General features: G+C 38.4%; 1 protein-coding gene and 1 long non-coding RNA gene across 4 annotated transcripts in view; one reads left to right on the top strand and one right to left on the bottom strand.

Annotated features, from left to right (window-relative positions):
* LOC115598945 overlaps positions 1-15820 on the top strand; it is a 58357-nt gene extending 42537 nt beyond the window's left edge. Inside the window, exon 4 of the long non-coding RNA XR_003988032.1 lies at positions 15709-15820. This is a non-coding gene — a long non-coding RNA (uncharacterized LOC115598945). The remainder of the gene's footprint in view (positions 1-15708) is intronic.
* N4BP1 (NEDD4 binding protein 1) lies at positions 6074-20768 on the bottom strand. 3 transcript variants are annotated; one of them, XM_030457827.1, is made up of 7 exons: positions 20466-20768; positions 15617-17364; positions 12712-12842; positions 12203-12299; positions 11487-11594; positions 9977-10084; positions 6074-7967 (listed from the first exon to the last, which is right to left on the bottom strand). In XM_030457827.1, the coding sequence occupies exons 1-7, from the start codon at positions 20706-20708 to the stop codon at positions 7631-7633; spliced, it is 2772 nt and encodes a 923-aa protein (XP_030313687.1). In that variant the 5' UTR covers positions 20709-20768; the 3' UTR covers positions 6074-7630. The 3 variants fall into 3 exon arrangements, with proteins under 3 accessions (XP_030313687.1, XP_030313688.1, XP_030313689.1); XM_030457828.1 differs by lacking the exon at positions 11487-11594; XM_030457829.1 differs by lacking the exon at positions 6074-7967 and having other exon boundaries at positions 9983-10097.
* Between the last annotated feature and the right edge of the window lie 658 nt (positions 20769-21426).

The raw sequence follows: 21426 nt of genomic DNA, 5'->3' as shown, positions 1-21426 counted from the left end.
GTTCCCTCATGGAAAAGAGTCAGACTCAGCTTCAGTATAATTTAATCTGTGATATCTTCTCCAACTTTAATGCAAAACCTCTGAATGACCTTTGTTTTTGTTTTTAAATATAATTTCTCACACACTATCTTTTGACAATCAGAAGTGTCCAGAGGTTTTTTTATTGCAATTTTTACCTCAAAGAACTTGTATCAGAGGTAAATATATACCAATAAATACCAATTTCATTTTCCTATCAAATGTAAAGTATTTGCAAACAGAAGTACAGTCCCTGGGCCAAGAAGCAAACAAAACCTGACATATAGCAGTAAAGATACCAAAAATGTATAAATTGAAACAAGAAGACACAGAAGTGAACTTATTCACTGAGTAACTGCAAAACTACATTCTCTTTTAGAGGCCAAGCGATCAGCTGTTTACCTTTAAACTGAACAGTTAACAAAAGGCTCCCTCTCCTGTTGCAACAATGTCACTACTGCTATTTATTTCCAGAAACTAAACTGTTTTGTGACTATCAAAAGCACATAAAATTAAAGAATCGTAATGCTCAAAATTTAGATTAATTTTTAACATTTGTTTCAAAAATTGTTTCTATCAATGTACAAGCAAACCAGCTTTTTCTTTTTTGCTTTTATTTTTTACTAAAAGCCTCTGAGTAATATTTTCATCTCTGTTTTCTCTTAAAAGAATATCATTAAGACTCAATACATGGAATACTGTATGCTCATTCAACAGCTGGGTAGAAAAATTCTGCTGGAATATACCAATATAACTCTGATGTCTTTGGAGTGTAGTTTCTATTTTTTATTTTAAAAATATGTAATACTTTATCTTGTGTTTATTGAAAGCTTCACTTCTGAAACTATTATAAATGTGCTCAAGAGGAGACTGAAAAATGTATTGAAAACCAATTTCCTCTTAAATATTATTCCTTTGAATTAGCCATTTACAATTATAAAATGTAATCTTACAGAATTTAGCTAGCTCTAAGGCAGATGGTTTTACAGGAGACACATTTTAAACATAAATACATACATAAAGGTGAAAAATGTACAGATCTAAAATACATCAGTTTTTTAAAAAAAATCACCAATTCCCTATTCCTTTTAAATGAACATTGCATTACTCCCACTGTATGCATAGAATTATATACCCACATATATGTGCAAAATTGAGCAAACACAGTCGCAGTCAGGAGCACTAAAAATATTTTGGATGTTCTTAGTTGCACTGCTGTAAGGCTTTGGGGTTTACATTCTGATAAAAGAGAAACTGCATTTATCAGACACACCTAGTTTTGTAGCCAGAGTACTCCAAATGCCAGAACACCTAAACATAGCTTAAAATACTTCACATAGTAGATTAAGTCTTTGAATATGCAATTATTTAAAACTGTATTTATGAAAGTAACAGGTCCTATAAATTAACTGTAGCACAGCTATAGGCTTCCCAATAAAACAGAGCCATACAGAACATAAAATCAGCCCACATCTAAAAATAGTATTGGATGCAGCTTCAGAAAATTCCATCAAGAAAGGCATTCATACAAAACACAGCCTGCAGACTTGCAATGCAGAAGGAAACACTGTCAGTATTAGAAAGACAGTGTATAATTCACTGTTTTTCATGGAACTTTCTCTGGCACTTTCTCTGCTACTGCAGAAGGCAGTTGAGAAATACTCTTCCAAAGCACAAACTATCCTAATATGGTATTGAAAGAGAAAGGGAAAACAGCACCAGCACTGAATACTAGGACTTGTTTGTAGCTTTGCTTATCTACAACTAGAATAAAATTACTTACATGACATAATGCTTTAAATGTCTTAAATCTTTGAGAAGAAACTCTTTTCAACACTGAACTGTTGAGTTTACTGCAAAAGACTTGTACTCTTCTTCACACCAGAAATCAAAGTCTCAGATTTTACCCTAGACATTGTATAAAACATTAAAGGAAGGGAAAAAGGAACGTCACATCACTCAAAAGCAATGGCCCCAGTTGTTTTCACTCAAAACAGGGCTTCGAGTTGTGTTTTTTTCACACCAAAGGTTGGAAAGCACAAAACATACATTAGGAATATACTTAAGAGAAAGAAAGAAAGATTACAATATGTATTCTCACACCAGCACCTAGAAAATGAACTTGTACACAACCACGATACACGTAAGTGAAAGAAAACAAGTTCTTCAAGAAGCATGTTCACACATGCACACAGACTCCAGGCAGTTTGAGAGAGCCTATTGATAATACCAGACCAAGGGGAAAGAGAGAAGGTCATTTCCCTTTAGAACGAAGGGCAAACAAACAAATGAAGCCCAAACATCACATGGGGGTTGTCTTTTTGCTTGATTAAGTTATCATGTGACTTTGTAGTGATGCATCTATTCCTGATTAAATCCAAGCATGAATATTTATTTTGGCATAAGAACATAATACTTAACATTTTTCAGACATAGCTCAATCATTCAGGACAAGAAAAAGAAACTCCAAAAAAGTTCTGCCATCAGTTGCCATGAACCAATTCATATCAACAAAAACTTCTCTATATATTGAGGTAAAGACTCCCATCTCCTTTACCACAGAGAGCTACAGCATTTATACAGCATTTATAGTCATAGTCTTAACAGGAAACACATTTGATGGTTATCTTTTCACAATTATTTAAAAATAGAAACACAATCTTGACCTCTCTGACATTCCTCACTTTGTAATTAGGCTGCCTGCAGTCAGCCAGCTCAGTTCAATACTGACATTACTGTAGTGTGTCAAGCCTAGGAGTGTGGTAAAGCAGTAAAATTGAAGCTTACCCAAAACGTGTACCTCCTGCAGGGCCACTCTGTGCCCAGGTGAGGGGGCTTTGCCGTTCCCACACATTCTGCCACTGAGCAAGGTTTGTGCTGTCCCATACACTTCCACATTCCAATGAGCCTTTCTCCCCTCAGTATCTTGCATGTGTTCTCTCCCAACTTGCCTGCTTCAGCTGCAAAATTGGGGCAAGGCACATAAAACCAGCCCAGCTGCCATGCAAGCTCACAAGGCCTTCTCTTTAGCGCTGTATCAATCACCAACCACCCTTCCCACCTTTCTGTTTCCTCTTGCCCCTTTTCCCTCCCTCCCTGACACAGCCCACCTGGGGTGAAACAAGATGGGCACCCTCAGATGCCTCATTTTGCAAAGCAGCAGGGCTGTTTTGGTAGTGGTTGCAGAGTGAATGCAGCTGTGAAGAGTCTTCATGTCAGCCCTGTACATTTATCTGCCTAGGCAGAGGAGATACCACAGCAGGATGAGGAATTTACCAAGGAGCTTGCTGCTCCACTGAGGCTTGGGAGCTTTGTCAACATTTCTATCTGCCATACTGAGCAGTTTTAGGCAAGCTGGTTCTTTCTTGTGCCTCAGTGTCTCTGAAAATTGGGAATGATTATGCTGGCCACCTGAGTGGAACATTTTACTTGATGAAGGATACCTGTCAGATATTCTCCTCGGCAATTCTCTGGTTCCTGATATCATGGTAACTCCCTTTTTTTCTTTTTTCCCCACATTTCCTATCGATTGTCTCAGATCTTCCTCAAAAAAGATTGGGAATTATGTGTTAATATTTGCACTACAAACTGACCTAGAATGACCAGTGTGCTCATTCTCTGTGTTAAACAAAAGGCAGTTTGCAATTATGGTGTTAGCTTATCATTGATCATGTTTTTTCATAGGCAAAAAGAACAAATGAGCACTTGCCACATACCCAATGGATTATCTGCTGCCAATAGGCACTCTCTTATTCATCAAACCTGTGAATGAGCCTATGCAATTCTCTTGTGTGACTGTGTAGAAAAAAACTTGTTCAGTTCTGTATCAGTGTCTTCAAAGAGATCTTTCTACCCACTCATATTAAGGTTTTCATCTTTTTTTCAGTGAAGAGCAGCTTTCTCACATATCACAGTATTTTGTAAATTTTTCATGTTTTTCTTTCTTCATACAAGTTAACATTGGGAAATAGCAGATAGCAATAAATACAAGAGTATATATCATATTTTTTAACTGATGTGGTTTTTCTCTTAGGTTCAGTCAACCCTCTCATCCAAGATGGTAAGAAAGGTACCTGAACACATAGGCATGAACACTATTAGGAAAAAAAAAACCCTAATACCACACTATGGGGCACCCTGGGAAACACAGTATAAAGACACACTATGACATTAGCTCAGGTCCATCAGGAATGACAAGTTCAAGCTTATCATTGCAGGGCTTGCTTGTAAATCTTTATTGCTCACTGTATACTCCTTTTGCCAGCCCAGAATCCAAGAATAGATGTAAAGTGTGAGCTATCTGGGATCAGGAACAATGCTGGAAACAGAGTAGAGAGCTGTAGAATCATTGCTTAGAGCTGGATACTGCTGGTCCCAAACAGACAAATCCAGAGTGCCTTGTGTATCTCAGAGAAAATTAGTTTTTGCTAGGGATCAAGAACATTCTGGCTACATTCAGACTTAAGCTTGTCTGTTTCCTCTGCTCATTCCCCTCTGAGCACTTTCTACAGTTGATAAAGGAGAATCATAGGCATTTTCCTGCACAAAAAAAGCCTATTTTCTTTGCCATTAAAAAAATCCATCCAAACAAAAACCTATTCTATTAGGTCCAAGAAAACTTTCTAGGCATCTGTTTCATGTAGTGCTAGTTCTGTTGTGCATTGAAAGAGACTGTTACAAACAGCCATACTTAGAGTAAGTAGGCTAATAGAAAACTAAGAACAAGTGGAAACAAAACGGTAACGCACTGATGGTTTTATTCTAAGTGCAGCTGAGATGCCACCCCAGGGGTTCCTCCACCATATGGCATAGCATTGCAAGAGCTCCACCCCTTTCCCTCAAGGTCCCTCAAACTATAGTGGTTTGTCATCCTCCCTGTTAACTGAGATGCAGTATTTAAAACTCAAAGCTGATAGGACAAGATAGAAAAAGATGATAGAAAAATAGAAAGCAAAGAACCTTTGGCCTCACTTAGTATCACTTTACATGAACTTTAGCTGTGACAGCTTGCTTTAACATCTGGCAATAAGCTTCTGTCATCAAAATATATTAACTTGTCAAGCCTGTCCTCCACCTGGGAAAAAGAGGCAAGATTTAGATAAGCTCCTATTCCCACCTAGGCTTCTTGTGTCATGAAGAATGAATCAGCTACTACTCTGCTTAACACCTGATACTGTATTACTCTAATTCCTTTCAAAGAGGCTGTTTAGCACAGAAGTGGACAGCACACCAACCTTTACTAGCATTAATACAGTTCTCCACTATCCACTGCTAATGAAGAGGTTAGATACTTCACTATGTTTCCCACACTAAACAGTTATCCACAGAGTTATCCACCTTTGGCTGTCCCTGCAGTGCCATAATCCAATTTTTATCTTTTTCCTTCCTTGGTTATCCGTACTTCTGCACTGCACAACTAGCTCTGGTTTCAAGTGCACTGGTATGGAGACATGGAATAGTTTGTATTGTTCTTAGCCCATATTTCCTTGATTCTCCTGTTTGCCTCTAGAAGAACTTATTAGGAATTTAAAAGCTGACCCCAAGTCCCCATGTCTCTCTCCAGTGTAGACCTATGCAGAATGAATTCAAGTCACCACTACTTTCCCCTCTGGGATCCTATTGCTGTTAAACAGAAGCCCTTCACTTGTCATAATTTATTCGCTTACTACTTATTAAAATGATACCAACCCAAATCAGTGATGACAAGAACTTTCCTAATTTTTTGTGGAGACGGAACTTGACCTTGGTAAGCAGTGCTTCTTGGCAAACATGCTGTTCAGAATGACTTTGTCCACCAGACTGACAGAGAACCCACTCATTTTTACAGGGGGGAAAAAAAAAGAAAAAAGATTGTCTACATCCAAATAAGACAACATATTAAAAACGTTTCTTCATCTTCATTTGTATTTTTGAGATACTGAAGGAAATGTTCCTCATCCTTTTCTTTTGCTCTTGCTGCAGCCAGCTTACAGGTTGCTACTATTGAGGGAAAACCAAGACTTTACCTTCTACTTCTGACTTCACAATATACATGAAAGGGCCATGCAGCAAGTCAGACTTTCAACACCCTCATTTCCTCAGTATATTTTAGCATTTAGTCAAAGAGTTATTTCAGAACCCAGGGAACTCTTACTGAAGAGAAAGTCACTGTGCTTACATTTTAGTGTAAGGCTCAGTACATACTGTTAAAATTCTGATGTAGCCCATATTTTTAAAGTCTTATTTTATTTTACTAACATGAACACTTAGCACCAAAACCAGTTAAACCAAACTCATAACAGACTACAGAGACACATACTAATCTTCACTTATTATGTTCCTTTTTTCCACTTTACTTTTAGGATAGATTTGAGAAAGGGGCAGAGCTGACTATTAACAGCAGTGCATTAGTTTTGCACAAGACAGCATGCCCTTTTTATAAAATCAGCAGTCTGTTAATGTCACAGTGTTCTGACAAACAGGAAGGGCAAAGACAAACAGATTTTTAAAGATATGAAAATTAATGACAGAATATTGATGATAAAAAAATCATATTTAAAAACAAATGTAGGTATGACAGATCTTTTAAAGGATTACAAGTATCTTCGATTGAGGAGAGTAATGAATTTACACTTTCTAACTGAGACCTTCCCCCTCCTAACTACTCCAGCATAGTATCTCCAATTGGATGAACAGGCAAATAGATTTTCTTGGTTTGCTTTCATTCCATGGTCACTATATAGGGCTTCTTGGCTGCCCAGAATATCAGAAGGTATCCTTAAGTTACTCATATAACGTACAATTTTATCCACAAAACTCTTCAAATGACTGTTACATGTCTTGCATTTATGGTTTCTTTATAAAAGAACGAGCACTTCAAGAGCACGGTCAGAAGCCTTCTTGTTACGCATTACAAACCAACAGAGCATATCGCCACCTGGTGACATTACTTCAACAATACACCGAGCATCCACTGCTCCCCCATGGAGACAGGCACAGAGCCTTGGGACAGCAACTCCCAAAACCTGCAATGCAGGCCTAAGGAAAGCAGGTTCACGTACAGACTACTGAGAAGTCTTTGTATGTGAAATTACTAGAAGGGTCTGGTTTATTTCCATGGAGAAATATTTCAAAGTTCATAAGTGAAGGAGGTATAATTAGAATGTAGGCTTTCTAACATCTGTGTTCCAGATACAAACGCTGAAAATTATATGCAACAGGTGCATGGCTTATATTATGCAGGCATCTGAAAAATATATATGAAGCTGCAAGAATAACTTTTAAGCCTTTGACATTTATCCTTTTCCAGGAAAGGAGTTTTTAAAAAGTGCTAACACACTATTTAAAGTGATTAACAGTTCTTCAGAAATGCTACTGCTTTAATAAGCAATTTAAGTGAAGCAAAAGATTCATTTTTTCATAGAAAATATTACTACAGATCTGTAGTAGCAGTTTTTAATTTACCAAAAACTGGCATCTGTTAGCAACACAACATACACAAATAATATCTTCATTCATACAATAAAATTAGGTTCTGAATATTCACAAAGTAAAACAACAAAGGAACATTTTTCTTCACGTTGATATTGCAAGTTAGTGAGATCAGTTGTGACATAAAAGTCCTGTATAATATTCAGTCAAGCACCATTGCAGACAGTGCATTGAGATCTCTCATGAACGGGTGATCACCTAGTATTTGATCAATCTTCTGTCTTTGATCGTAATCAGGAAAAATTTTAATCAGGGCTTCTCTTAGCTGCACTGTTTCTGAGGCAGATCTCTGTAAAGGATTTGCTAGACAAGCCTGTATCTCTGTTTCCAGTGGAAGCCATGCTGATGAACAATCACCACGTACTCTGGTTTTAGGCTGCTCACTACTACTGGTTGGCCTGGGGACTGGCATGAAGATAGGTGTCTCAGAAGAATACTGTTCACTGCTCTGTAAAGCCTTTTGTGCTGTCCGAAAATCTCTACAGAACAAGATAAAAATTTTGATTAGATTAAGGTAAAGGAGATGCCAGCTGTCTCTACAAACACAGAAAAGAAAAATCCATGTAACTGCTATACTTCACTACTGCTCAGCTAGTTACTGATTAGAACCTAATAATAAGCATTTCTTCAAAGTGAAACAGAAGAGTAGGTGCAACAACTTCCAGTTTGAATCTGGCATGACTATCAACATCCACTAAGATTATCTACCACCAGTTCCAGTATGCTGAGAGTACATGGCAGGATACAGCAACAGTCAAAGTCTATTGTATGGAAATGTCAACACCAGCATTATTGACCTAAATGGATAAAAACATACATTGAATACACGCACACTAACTCAGAACATGTGAAAATACTGACACACCAAAGGGGCTTCCAGCTGTACTCACTTTTAGATCAAGGCCTTATTCTTCTTCTATGATATGCTTAATGGGGAAATGAAGGTTTCCAGCAATCACAGGATCTGAATATTCTTAATTACTGAGATTATATTTGAGACTTTGAGAAGTTGGTGCTACTCTAAACTGCTAGCACTACAAAATTTAGGGCCAAGTCTACTTCAGATGGCACCAGATGTATGAACTAGAACTTGGTTACAGTCCATTCTCTTACCACCAAAGGAAACATTCCCTAAATTACAGAGCTCTATTTCAAGACCATTTAGGTTATGCCACCTCACGCTACTTGACATGGAAATGCTAATTCTTCAAGATCCTTCTAGTTTTTGATCTTGTTTTCTGGTGCCATTTACAGTTTCTGTGTCATTTAACTGAAGTAGAAAAGGTCAGGAAAAGAACAAAATTAACTCTTTACACTGACACCTTTTCTCTGCCTTTCAAAACCCCACCACACATGCACAAAAACGAAGTCTAATTCTAGTTCCAAGTTTACATATAGGAAACCAAGCTCTTCTAGAATCTTCTCAAGAGTGTCTTTCCATTTCTATAATCACAGTCACCTCCCACAACATACTGTTTTCTCCTTATTTTTCTTGGACACAGGTGGCTAAGACACTTCCAAATGTTATCTCGTAAGTGTTTTATATTAGGTCTTGAATACTTAGTGATTTTTACTGGAGTTGTAGAACTGCACTTCCTTTTTCCATGTTGACATTGCACAGTTATTTTCAAATCAGCCTGTGGCCTGCTGGTTATATACATGCTTCACTTTCCTCAGTTGTTTTCAGTAGTTGAGATTCCTGCTTATTCTTTGTGTTAAATATACTTTGCTTCTTGTAATGCTTATTTTACTTCCTTCATTTAGTTTTAAAAGCTCTCTCAACACTCCTCACTATTATTAGCATTTATAATTCCCAAGCTGGTGAAAAAGCAAAGAGCAGCTTATCTTCTTGTGCAAAAGAGCAAACCTATTCTCAAGTCTTGGCAGTTAATAAAAAACAAATTCATACTTTGAATATATGCACATTTAAAAAGTACAGTGATCTTAAGGGAACAATATATGTTTGTTAATATTTTAAATTATGAATCAATTACAAATGCATTTGATAACAATGCCTCTCAAAAACAGTTTTATTACCAGTGAAGTACCCTCAAGTGTGAAATGAAATGCCCCTCCCATGACAAAGAACATGAGTGCACTGTTTCTTTTGTAATCCCTGATCAACCATGGTGTTTTAAAGTAATGACAGTTACCAGGTTACAAGACTACTCAAACCAGTGGCTGCTTCATGCAATGTTAATACAGTCCAGAGCACCTTTGTGTGAAAGCCACCTCAACCAAACCTCAGAGGAAGTTGTCTTACTTGTTTTAGTTCTGATCTTGATTAGATACAAATGTCACCAGAAGTTTCTGAACAGACTGAAGTAATAGGAAAAACATGTTTTTTTTAAGCTACTACATCCAGCATTCTTCCTTAATTTTACCCTACCTTTATTACACAGACCTAAGCAAGTGTTCAGGTGAACCAGGAAAAAGTTTTTCACATTTGAAATCATGTCTCAAACAAAAGTGAAAACAGTGTTTATACCTAGGACAGCATTCACTTCGAAGAAAGTCATCTAATCTTGGTCCATTTCTTCCCAAAGGATCATCAGGAACCATGAATATGTCACCAGCAAATGTGTACTGAAGCAATCTGAAAGAGAGTTCTTTCAATATTGTTACAATTTAACCCTCATTGCTCTTCAGCTGTGAGCCATTAACCCATTTAAGATACAAAGAGCATTTACTGTCAAAATAATTTAATGGGTACTTATGCAAATTGTTTCCATTACTCTGAGCTTTTTTCTTTTTTTTGACAGCGAGTGCTGGATGACTACAAATTTTTCCAAGAGATCAGGGTGCAATATTCTAGGTGATCAGAGAATGTTTTGTGGTTGTTCAAGCTCCTCTCCTTGTAAGGATCTTCAGTCACATAACTAAACCGTGCATGTAATCAGAGGGCCAGGCAGCCAGCAAACACAGTGTTAGCTGTTTACAGTTAATATACAAAAAGGCTTTTTTTTTTTCCTGAAATAATTTTGGGGAGAGGGGTTATCTGCATTGAAGAAAACCAGTTCAAGTAAAATATATCTGCAAGAAGAAAATCTGGTATAGTAGAATTTCCCCAGAAGTAAAACTAATAGCAGATGTTAACACAAGCTCTTAAAAAAACACTTTCAGAATGATGTGATTAGTATTCTTGCTAAAGTTCTGTAGAACAGAACCTGATTTTTGTACAATTCACTCAAGAAACAGTGTAAATACCTACATAATTAGCCATAATTAGTTCTGTGTTCTCCCAGCTATGTTGTGAGAACCAGAAAATTTTATTTCACTAGATCTATCCAGACCCCAGTCACTGCAGTACCCTCCAAATCAGGGAGACTCCAAGGGATTAGTGGGAAATCTGGGCAACAGAAGATCATACCTTAATAGCAAAATGACCCAATTCATTTGTAGACAGTGAAACCAATGAACCAACCAAAGAAATGAAACCAGTTGCACAGGAGAAACTATGAGTCAGAGAATTAAAAAGCTGAAGCACGCATTTTTGACAGCTGATTCATGTAACCTAGACCCAGAGGACACCCAACAACTGCAGAGAAATCACTGGAGGGATATGTTGCAAGTGTTCATTATTTTGTTTAACTACTGCAGTACAGAAAATCAGCATAAAGTGTGATTGACTCTGAAACCTTAGAAGTGACACTGTATGTCTTTGAAGAAATGAAATGTAAAACAAGAAAGCCTGTGAGAATGGACAGCAAAGCCTAACTATCACAGGATCTAACACTGAGCTATATAAGTGATACAGCTTGGCTGCTACACCAAGGTCCTACTTCTGTGAGCAATTAACAGATGGAAATTACAGAATCTATGAATAACAGGGACATTAGACTACTCAACACACAATTATAAGGCCATGAATCAAAGTGGTGAAACAAACAGTTCTTTGTTGGGCTCTACTGGAATTGCATGAGGGATGAAAAATAAAAACCCCACAACTGTAAGGATAGACATCATTTTTTAAGTTTTCATAAATACTGAGTAATTACCTTTTTTGAATAATTTCTCTCCAGGCAAGTGATTCTGTCACAAATTCTCTGAAGTTATCATTAGTCACAATAACACCTCCAGTTTTATCAGCAAGGTGTAATAAAAATCTGTAAAATTCATTTCAAAGGCTTAAGGTAGTCTCCTTTGGTGAAAATTGTCCAAAGATCTAGAAAACTAAACAATTCCCCATCCAAGAGTAATCTATTTGAATGAAAACAAGCATTTTGATTACCAGGAATAAAAGACCAAACCAGCTTCAGCAGCATGTCTTTTTAACTGTGTCTAAAGACTAGGAAAATTTGGCAATAGCAATGTAAGAACTAGGAAACCCTCCCAACACCAAACAAAAAACATTACAGCTTACTGTTGTCTTTTCACTCACTGAAAGATGATCCCCACATTCTGAAATTGAACTTGGGTGCTCATATTAACTTGGAAATTAACAAACCTACACATTGTTAGAAATGTAGTGCTCCAAACACACATGTATGTCTACCATTTTCCATGAATTTCTGAAGACAATTTTAAACAATATTATTACAGAATGATGTACTAAAAGGTTTCTTAAGACAGTAAAACAACATAGCAGCTTTAGAGTTGGATGCATAGCTCTCCAAGTTGAAGAGTAGCTAATACTACTGATTATGAAGTATTAAGCTTTTACAACCGTTAGCCAAATGTTTAAAAAGACTTTAAAACTATACATATTGCATACCTGTCATCATGAGCAGCAATTCTTGCTCCTAAAACCATCCTTGCAGGGGTTAAAGACAATATTCCAACATCCTGGAGCTGTGTTAAGAAATCCTGCTCTGTTGAAACATAAAACAACTGTTCTTAAAACAGATGCTTTCTTTTAAGCTATTTGTAGATTTGAACCTTAGTCTGAGATGTAATTAGCAAAGAAGATAGGCTGGATTTGTGACATAGTGATAGCTGAATTGCTAATAATATAAAAATGGAGAGGAAGAGGTTGAAACTAGAAATCAAAGAGTAAACAAAACAACAAACCAACCAAAAAGGCCTTTAGTTATGGCACATCTGTTGGCCTGAACAGCATTTCAGAACGTCTGACACTCTGTACATGTAACACAGAGTGGCCAAACTGCACATGTTTAGAACATTATGAAGCATTCCTCTGCCATTCACTCTTCACAGAAGTATCCAAAGAATTGAATACAACTTAGTTTAATGAGGAAAGCATTAGGAAATTATTGCCCTGACCTGTAACAGAAGGATCACGCCTTGTTCTCCACTGTGGAACAAATACAGTAATATTTCTGTGGCCACGTGTCCAAAAGTAGTTAACAGCTATTGCAATTCCTCGGCAGGAGAAGAATTTCCTTAGACCATGACTGGGCATGGGAGAGAAAGAAAGAAGATTAAATTCACTGGAGTTCTACTACTATGTATGCCAAAAAAACCCCACAACAAAACCTCAGAAGGCAAAGCTGAAAGTTTTGACATACAGCTTTGCCAAAATTCAAGGTAAATGGACATTAAAAGATGAAGACACTCATCAATGGAAAGAGATCTCCAGCAGAAGAAGACAACAGAAACATCTCTCTGCAATTTACAGTTCAGTCTCCTTTCAGTTTTGTGGACACAACAATATTTGAATAATTAGAAGTGAATTTAGCTTTAAAAAGTGATGGTTTCTGAAATCTATTGGCTATAGTTACAGTTATCATAATACAATACATGTGGTAGTTCCAGATACAGTCCCATTACAAAACAGAACACCTCTTGTTCATTTGGTTCCCAAGTATTAGATTTTAGAAGTTCTCTGATCATCTAAGATAGCAGGCCTATTCTTTCATTTCAACAACTTGAGCTATGGTTTTCTAATCAAATAATGAAATTTCTTTGAACAAAGATTTTTAAAAATACTGAATTTTAGTAACATTATCTTTTTTCCCTTTCCATTTCAAAATATAAGATGTTCACTGCCTGGTTTTGCAACCCAGTTAAGACTCTACAGAAAAGTCAGCAACTTAATATGAGTGATAAAGAGATTGGAATTGATGTTCTTGTGAGGTTCCTCTCAATCTGAATTATCCCAATGATCATCTATGTCTGTTTAACACACGACAGAAAGTCTTCCTTGAACAATCAACTGTCTAACCAGATTCTGGGAACTAAGCTTCAGGAGAACAGTGGCAGAAGAATCTTAAAACACACCACAGAAAACATAATAAAAAATACATCTACAATAGATTCCCACAAAACATCTCCTAGCACCTTATATAAGGCTAATCCATATCTTCATGCAGAAACATCCCTTGCGTTTCATATATTAAAGGCTACACTTAGACAAAACAAAGATATACTCTGTAAGAAAAGACACGCTGAACTGATGGCACAAACAGGCAAAGCACTTCTTAGAAAGCAGAACATATTCTGTGTTTTGGCTTAGATCATAAGTCACTACAAAATACTTCTCATAACATTAGGTGATCAAGTGGTACTCGCATTTTAAAACTGTCTCCTAGTTAATTTGCAATGTTATATTACAAGCCTAATAGTAAACCTTTGCAGCTTTTAATTGAATCTTACCTTTAAACCCTTGTTTTAAACTATCAGGAAACCTTCTGAAGCAAGAGTTCTTTAAAACATCTCACAGAAGTATTTTGCAGCAAAACTCAGCTTTTAGTACCATTTATGTATCCTTTTCTAATTTCTATAAGTAATTTTTAAATAGATGTATAAAAACATGAAACTATTAAGGTTCTCTGAATTTAGAGAGGAAGGCTTTATATAGAAGGGCAGAAAAATAAAATGCAGTCATCATCTCACTTCAGGTTAGGCATCTCACTGAATAAGTTACAAATACTCTCAAACATTCTCAATGTATTAATGGCTTTCCATCTATTAATATGATCAAACAATCCATACTTGTCTCCTTTTGTTCACATTCATTCTTCAGATACAAGGAGGAATAGATGAGATGTGTGTACATGTACACACAGTTCCGCAGTCTGCAAGTTTTATGGAGGGGGATGGAATATTTTTGTTGCATGGCTAAATTTGCAAAAAGTAACTGGACTCAAGCATTAGTGTCTAATGCTGTTAAAGAACAGATGCATTACTAGTAGGCAGAACTTCCACTTTAAAATTACAAGATGCCAAGAGCAAAAGTAAAAAAACCCAAAATGCTTTACTCTTAAGCTGATGGTAACTCAAATTCGGTGTGTAAAATAAATTTCATGCATAAAATTGCTTACAACAAAGCAGAGGTCACTGAAATTACTTGACTGAACTGCTAAATTGAGCTGGAGCCCTAATAATTCAATGCAGGTTGCTCTGAAATGGCACAAGTCAGCCTTCAATCTGACCATTGCCTAGTAAGAAATGCTGTAGAATTCATTAACTGTTCATTAACTTTTCAACTTGTTATAAAAAAGGATCTCATCTACCTCTATTGTAAATCTAGTTTTAATTTTCACTGCCTGTTCTGTTCAAGTATTTTAGTACTTGGGCTTCATAAATCTGAGCTACCCATTTTTACAAACCTGCACATTTCTACCATAGCAGGAAAGCTAAATCTTAAAAAGCCTTACAGACTTTTCAGAGTACTGCAACTAGGAACCAATTTTTAGGTCAAACTCAAAGATCTTCCTTATTCTATTTGAACCAATTATTGCACTTGATTGACTTCAGACTATGCCATTTTTTAAATCCAAAAGTAAATTCTACAAAAATTGTTTCATGGTAGAATATCCCACATCCGGTGTACTAGCTAGATTAAATCCTGTACTGAAGCATCATACAGGGCACCTGCTCAAAAATGTCTCAATTCCCTTCTATGCACAGTGTCTCAACAGAAAATAACTCCAAAAAAGTTAGTAATAAAAATGAGTACTTTCACTAAAAGGAGAACAAAAATGACCAAAGTTACTATGTGCTGGAAATGACTGCTTTAATCTCATAATTTTTCATTATCAAGCCTTACCATAACCATGCAGCCATTACCAATAGCTGAAAAACCTTGCTGTGTACAGGGACTGTTGGTCACCAAAAACGTAGCTAGCAAAGACTCTCAGATGCCACAGCAACCTTTTAGTCCCTATTTAATTTGAAAGCTTGTTGAACTTTCATTAAAGAGAGAGCTGAAAAGAACAACACTTACGAAATTGCAACATTGCTTCCATCAATAATGATATGTTTTAAAAAAGGTTTCCCGGGTTCATTTTTCAACTCCAGTCTGTATGGCTTTTTCAGAGAATCCAGAAATCTTTGAACCCCTGTAACTGAAGGATCAGGATGACGTCTGTCTGGTCCCAATGTCTCTATATCAGGATTTGAAGTATGTATTTGTGAAGAAAATACCTGGTCTGGGATAAGATTTTCAAAATCTGAGGTTTGGAAAAGGGATTGGTTGATAGATTTGACTTGACAAGAAGAATTGCAGTGTCCTATTTGGTCCTCAAAACCAGGATGACTATTCTGTACAGCTGACAGCCTTGCAGATTTGTGCTGAACTGCAGTTTTAGTCTTAGTTGAAATATGCTGCACATCTGAGCTCCCTCTGGCTACAAAATCTACGTCTTTTAGAGCTCCAGCTGCACCATCAGTTTCTATATCACTTGACCTTGAACTGTGATTCTTACCAGGACAATAAATGTCTCTTTGTTTATAGGATACAGCTGTATTTTTACTGGAAGAAGAAGCAGGTTTGCATAGCAACATATGCATTTTATCTTCTTCACCAACTTGCATGCTTGGTGAATCTCTTATTTTGTGGTATTCATTTTTTGTCTCCTTTGAAGTGTGACCAGATTTAAGTGGACTTTTGTTGCTAGAAATGCCTTTGTCTTCTAGCTTTTGTGAATTATTTGCATTATTTCCTAAAGAAGGATTGGTAGTTCCAAAATTTTGAGATGACTGTTCAAGTTCTTTTTGAAATTTTAAATTTTCCTTTTCAATTTCTTCTAGCAATATCAATGGTTCCACAGATTGCCCTAGGATACCAATAACTTTTTCTACAATATTTTTGGAGTATCCCATTGTTCTGAAAAAGTTCACAAGAATCTTATATTCCACTTCCTCACTGATATCATCACCATCTTTAATGCAGTAACTGGGGTCATCTGAGTCTGCATCAGAAACCAGATCACTGTATGCATCCCTGCCTGAAGAATTACTGCATGAGGCAAATCTCACTTCCTGATCATTTTCCAAAGAGAACTGCTTTTTAGGGAGCCTCTCCTCATCATCAGATGATCTTCTTTTACACGACTGCCTTTCATTACATGTCACTGCCTCTAACAGAGGAACCTTTATAGGAACAAAACTTGCATCAGGAGCATCAGAAAACACAGTGTCCATTTGCTTTGTAAGTTCAGTTACAGGTGTCCCAGCATTGTTTCTGGCTTCCTCACCACTTCCTGCTCTTCCATCTCTATTTGTAGCAATTACTTCAGATGTTCTGGTCTGTAAACACTCTTCTGGGATTTCAGAACCTGTAAGATCTATGATATTGCTCCCCACTTGACAACATTCAGTCTGTGTGAGAGCTAAGAGTTCTCTTTTAAGTGAGCTAGGCAAAATAAGTAAATCCATTGTGTATTTATCAGCATGTGATTCCACAAATTGTCTGAATTGCTTTTTAATCTCTGATTCATTGTCACTTATAAAGCTTTCATTAGACTCAAAAAGCTTCACGAACTGCTGAACATGACTTTGAGCCATAACAACAGCTTCTGCACACCCCTTAATACTGAGCAATCCAATTTCCAGCACTGTTATATCAGCACAGGTATCCTGAATAAGACTGTTTAGAAACAGGCTTTGTGCACCAACAAAGATGCAGTGCATGTCCTTTGGGTAGTACTCGTTTTCTTCTAGTTCAGGTTCACAGAGTCCTTTAATATACTCCTAAAAAGAGAAAAAGACAGCAGAGTGAATAGTTGTAAAAAGCTTTATACATAAAATTTATTTTTGGTTAGGTCAGTAAAAGACAAGTACATTGGAAAATATAGCCTACTTAGCATAAGAAAATAGAGAAGACAGTGCCTGAAACATATTTTAAATAGATCTCATAGAAGGTACTTTTCATACCTTAGTCAGGTTATGACTGCTTTTGCAGAGCAAGAGGACAACAGTACTGTTTATAAATAAATTTACTTTAAAATGATAGTAACAGAGTATGTAAGTTGAAGCTCAAACAGGTCAAAAGACAAGCCAAAAGAGATTTATTTTCCCATCTCTATTATTTGGTCAAAGAGAACCTACACTTCAACATCTTGCACTAGAGAACATTACTTCGTCCATAAAACTGAAATTCTAAAAACAGTTCCTAAAGCAAATTTCCAAAGGCTCATCACAGCAGAAGCTATTGTCTGATTGTCTAGCAATACTTTATCAGTCAATAATCAACACCCTGCTATAATCAACAAAGTGACTTAAAGATTTAAGTTTCCTAAATCAGAATTATTTCTCATTATGGCCATAATACTTGTCAGGTAATCTGGGCACTTTTCAGAGGATACCATGATGCAGGCAGGACTTTCAGGCACATTGACCAGGCAACAGGAGTTTCAGGTATAATGTTAGTGAGTGCCTAATTGTCCCAACTCATTGTGCTTGCACATAGGACACTAAGGTACCAGTCTGTCTCAACTCACTGCACTGGTAGGCAAGATCAGAAAGTGCCAGATTATCCCAGCCCACTACACTTGTAATTAAAACAGGAACAAAATGTTGGCTGGTTCTGATGTTGCAACACAGCCCAAAGGTGGGTCTGCACCACCACTCACCTAAAAACCTCAACAGCAAGGCAGCTTTACACATGACCCTTTGAAACACAGTATTCTAAAAAAGTAGATGATACTTAAGAATGACAAAGAAAGCTGGAGGCTCCAGCTAGTTCTGTGTTCTAGAAGTTCAGGTTTTTAAGAGAAAGGCTTTTTCTTTAAAAAACCAACCACATAACAATCCATTACTGTTTCTGCCACTTAGAAGTTACTGTAGCTAAATTCAATACATAACATTATTTTAAATATGTTGTAGTTCAGAATTCTGCTAATAAAGCATACTCTTTTTTTCTATCAGGCAGCACTATTTTTCCCCAGTCTCTTTCTGTGCTTAAATTCTATAATGTAGTGAAACCTGCAGTTTCTAAGCTGCAGTCACTGTATTTTCAGACTCCAAAGTATACCACATTTTATTACCCATTTTCACTCTTGGAAATTAAACTTTTCTTTTAAATAAAACTGAAACCCAACCAACATAATGAATAATGTAACAGAAGTTCCTATAATCTCTTGATTTACATCACCACAAGAATCAAGGCAAGCTGTTTTGAAACCCTGTTAGCACAAATTGCTACTGCAATAATATCCACAGGATTACTTTTCATACCTTAGTCAGGTTATGACTGCTTTTGCAGAGCAAGAGGACAATAATTACAAAAAAGGATGTTAAAAATGTGGAATTTTTTTCCCACATTTATTAAGCAGCAGTGCAGAATGAATACATTCTCGTGAAGTACAATACAAACTGCTATCAACAAACCTTTTATAGGGAGACAATAAAGATGTGTAATTGTTCCTATTTTCCACTCAACAATCCCTCCAGAAAGGGTCTGAAAAGTGCTCTATACCTAAAGGGAGTGAAGTCTCTCATACCCTTTTAATGCATCTGGATGAAGAAATATCTTAGGAAAAAGATAGCAAGTAGAAAAATGGAAATCTTGTGCTCTTTGTTTCAGGCTTGAATTTTCTGCAAATAAGAAAGTTGCATTGCAGCTGTCTGGAGAACAGCTGTTTATTCTACCTGTAACAGTTTCTGGTGTCACCAATCCCAAATATACAAGCAAATCAGTTTAAAGTAAATTTCACAGTCAAGTAATGCAAAAACCTCAACAGTCATCGTATTTTTTCCTTATAAATCTTATGCATTTCACACTTAAGGGATCACTTTCTCAAGTGGACTGCCAAATCTGTTAATCAAATAAAAAAATACATGCTGAGGATCTTCACTATACAGTGTAAATGAACAGACACACACACACATGGAGATTTTAGTTCTGAAAGCTACCTTTAGCCTAGCTATGGCTCACACCAGCATTCTCATCACAGGATTCAAAGAGCTACAGCTGCCAAGTCCACTATGAGTAATATTCATTTTATCATCACTGCTGATCTCACACCCCACCCCCACCCCCCACCCCCAAAAAAAAAGAGTTAAGGAAAAAAGTTGTAAAAAGTTGAATGTATGTTAAGTTGAAACTTAACATAGTAATTCTGTGAAAATACTTCACAGTGACAAGTGGACAAGTGTCACAGTCACACAAACAGCCTAGACTGATCTCCCTTTAACATGTTTAGCGTTTGGTTACCAGCATGGTCTCTGCTCCAGCAGAGCGGTGAAGCAGCCTGGGTCTGCCAGCTTTAGATGAAGGCAGCACCGGCTCTGTTCAGCTGTGCTGATAAGGTACTAAGTGCCACAGAGGAAGTTACAGCCAGCCCGTAAAGCAACTGAAAAACAACCAACTGACTTCGAAGAATTTTTCTCGACTTCGGGAAGGAAAAGGAGAACGACAGATTTCAATGGCGTTTAAAAACGAAACCTGGCCCGCTCTGAAAGGTGTTGAAGCAGAGGCCAGGGCAGTGACATTTCTCAGCGCGGTGACCAGAATGCGCTCTGCAATTCCGATGAACTTCGCACTTCTCAGCGCAATTGTTTTTCTTCAATTCTCCACGGTTAAGACAACACCGCCAGAGACACCCTGGCACCCAGAGCACACCTATTTGCCAAGGCAGGACTGTTTCTGTTTCCTCATGCAACCCTGACTTTCCCCTCCCCCCCCTTCTTCCTCCTGCCCCACGCAGCGGCCACGGGCCGTGCCCCGGCACGGAGGAGCCCTTTCTTCCCTACACAAACACGTTCCCGGTCTCCGCCCGGATGACCGAGGCCCCCAGGCCCCGGCAGGGCTCCGCTTCCCGCACCTCCCGTCCCGCCCGCGTCCCCCGTACCTTGGCGCTGCGCACGGCCTTCCCACCGCCCGCCAGCTGCACCCAGATCCGGGCTGCGGGCGGCGGGCCCTGGGGCGGGACGGCGGGCCGCCAGTCCCCCTGCACCCCCAGCACGGCCAGCCGCACCTCGAACAAGCCCTCGATGCGACCCCAGCTCCCCTCCAGGAGGCGGCTCTTCTCCGCCGGGACGGTGAACTCGTCCACCCCCGGCTCGCAGCCGCGGGCTGCCGACCGAGCCGCCATCAGCGCCGCCCTGCGCTCCGTCCGCCCATCGCGCCGGGACAACAACACGGGGAATCCCCGGGCTCCCTCCGTACAGCGCGGTTACGTCATCGTCACGCGACGCGAGCGCCCCTGTCCCTCAGGCTGGAGCCAGGAGCGCCATCTTTAGCCAGGGCGGCCGTGGCGCTCCTCCCTCGGCCAGGCTCCGGTCCGCCTTCCCACGCAACCCGAAGCCCGTGGTGCATCCCGGAGAGGTGTTGGTGGCCGAGAGACCTGATTTTATTCTGGCTAACGGCTCCCGTTGCAGGCTGCTGGGTGCCTGCGGTCGTGTCCCGGGCGCCCTGAGGGGAGGAGGGCAGTGGATCCTCACACAGCTCTCTGCCCCCTCACAGAGGGAAGAAGGGCGCCCGCCCACCCGCGTGGGGAAGAAACCTTCCTCCCTCACAGTTTTACGTCCAGAATTTTGGTTTTAAGATGCTGTGGGCACAGCCATGTTCAGGTGTCATCGTCTTGGATTTCATTTACAAAGAAATGTAAGTTTTATCCCCCATGGCCGAAGGGGACAAAAGTCTGTCCTCATCCCCAGGCTCTGATAGTTTAGAAAACAAAGAGGACACATTTCTACATAAAATAATATAAAATAACATAAAAATAAGACACGAAGGATAAGATCAATTTTTAATAAGTAGCTCTGGGACTTCACCAGAGTTCAAGTGCCTGGAGCTGACACTGCTAACCA

The sequence above is a fragment of the Calypte anna genome, chromosome 11 (assembly GCF_003957555.1).
Source record: "Calypte anna isolate BGI_N300 chromosome 11, bCalAnn1_v1.p, whole genome shotgun sequence".
Lineage (NCBI taxonomy): Eukaryota > Metazoa > Chordata > Aves > Apodiformes > Trochilidae > Calypte > Calypte anna.
Note: the sequence above shows the minus strand (reverse complement) of the source record. Positions and strands in the feature narration are given on the sequence as shown.

Bases quoted from the DNA above. Each gene is read 5' to 3' on its own strand.
- N4BP1 (XM_030457827.1), bottom strand. From the start codon at position 20,708: ATGGCGGCTCGGTCGGCAGCCCGCGGCTGCGAGCCGGGGGTGGACGAG. The intron at 17,365-20,465 runs GTACGGGGGACG...TTCTCTTTTTAG, and splicing joins AGGCCGTGCGCAGCGCCAAG to GAGTATATTAAAGGACTCTG. The intron at 7,968-9,976 runs GTATAAACACTG...CTTGTTCTGTAG, and splicing joins CGAAGTGAATGCTGTCCTAG to AGATTTTCGGACAGCACAAA.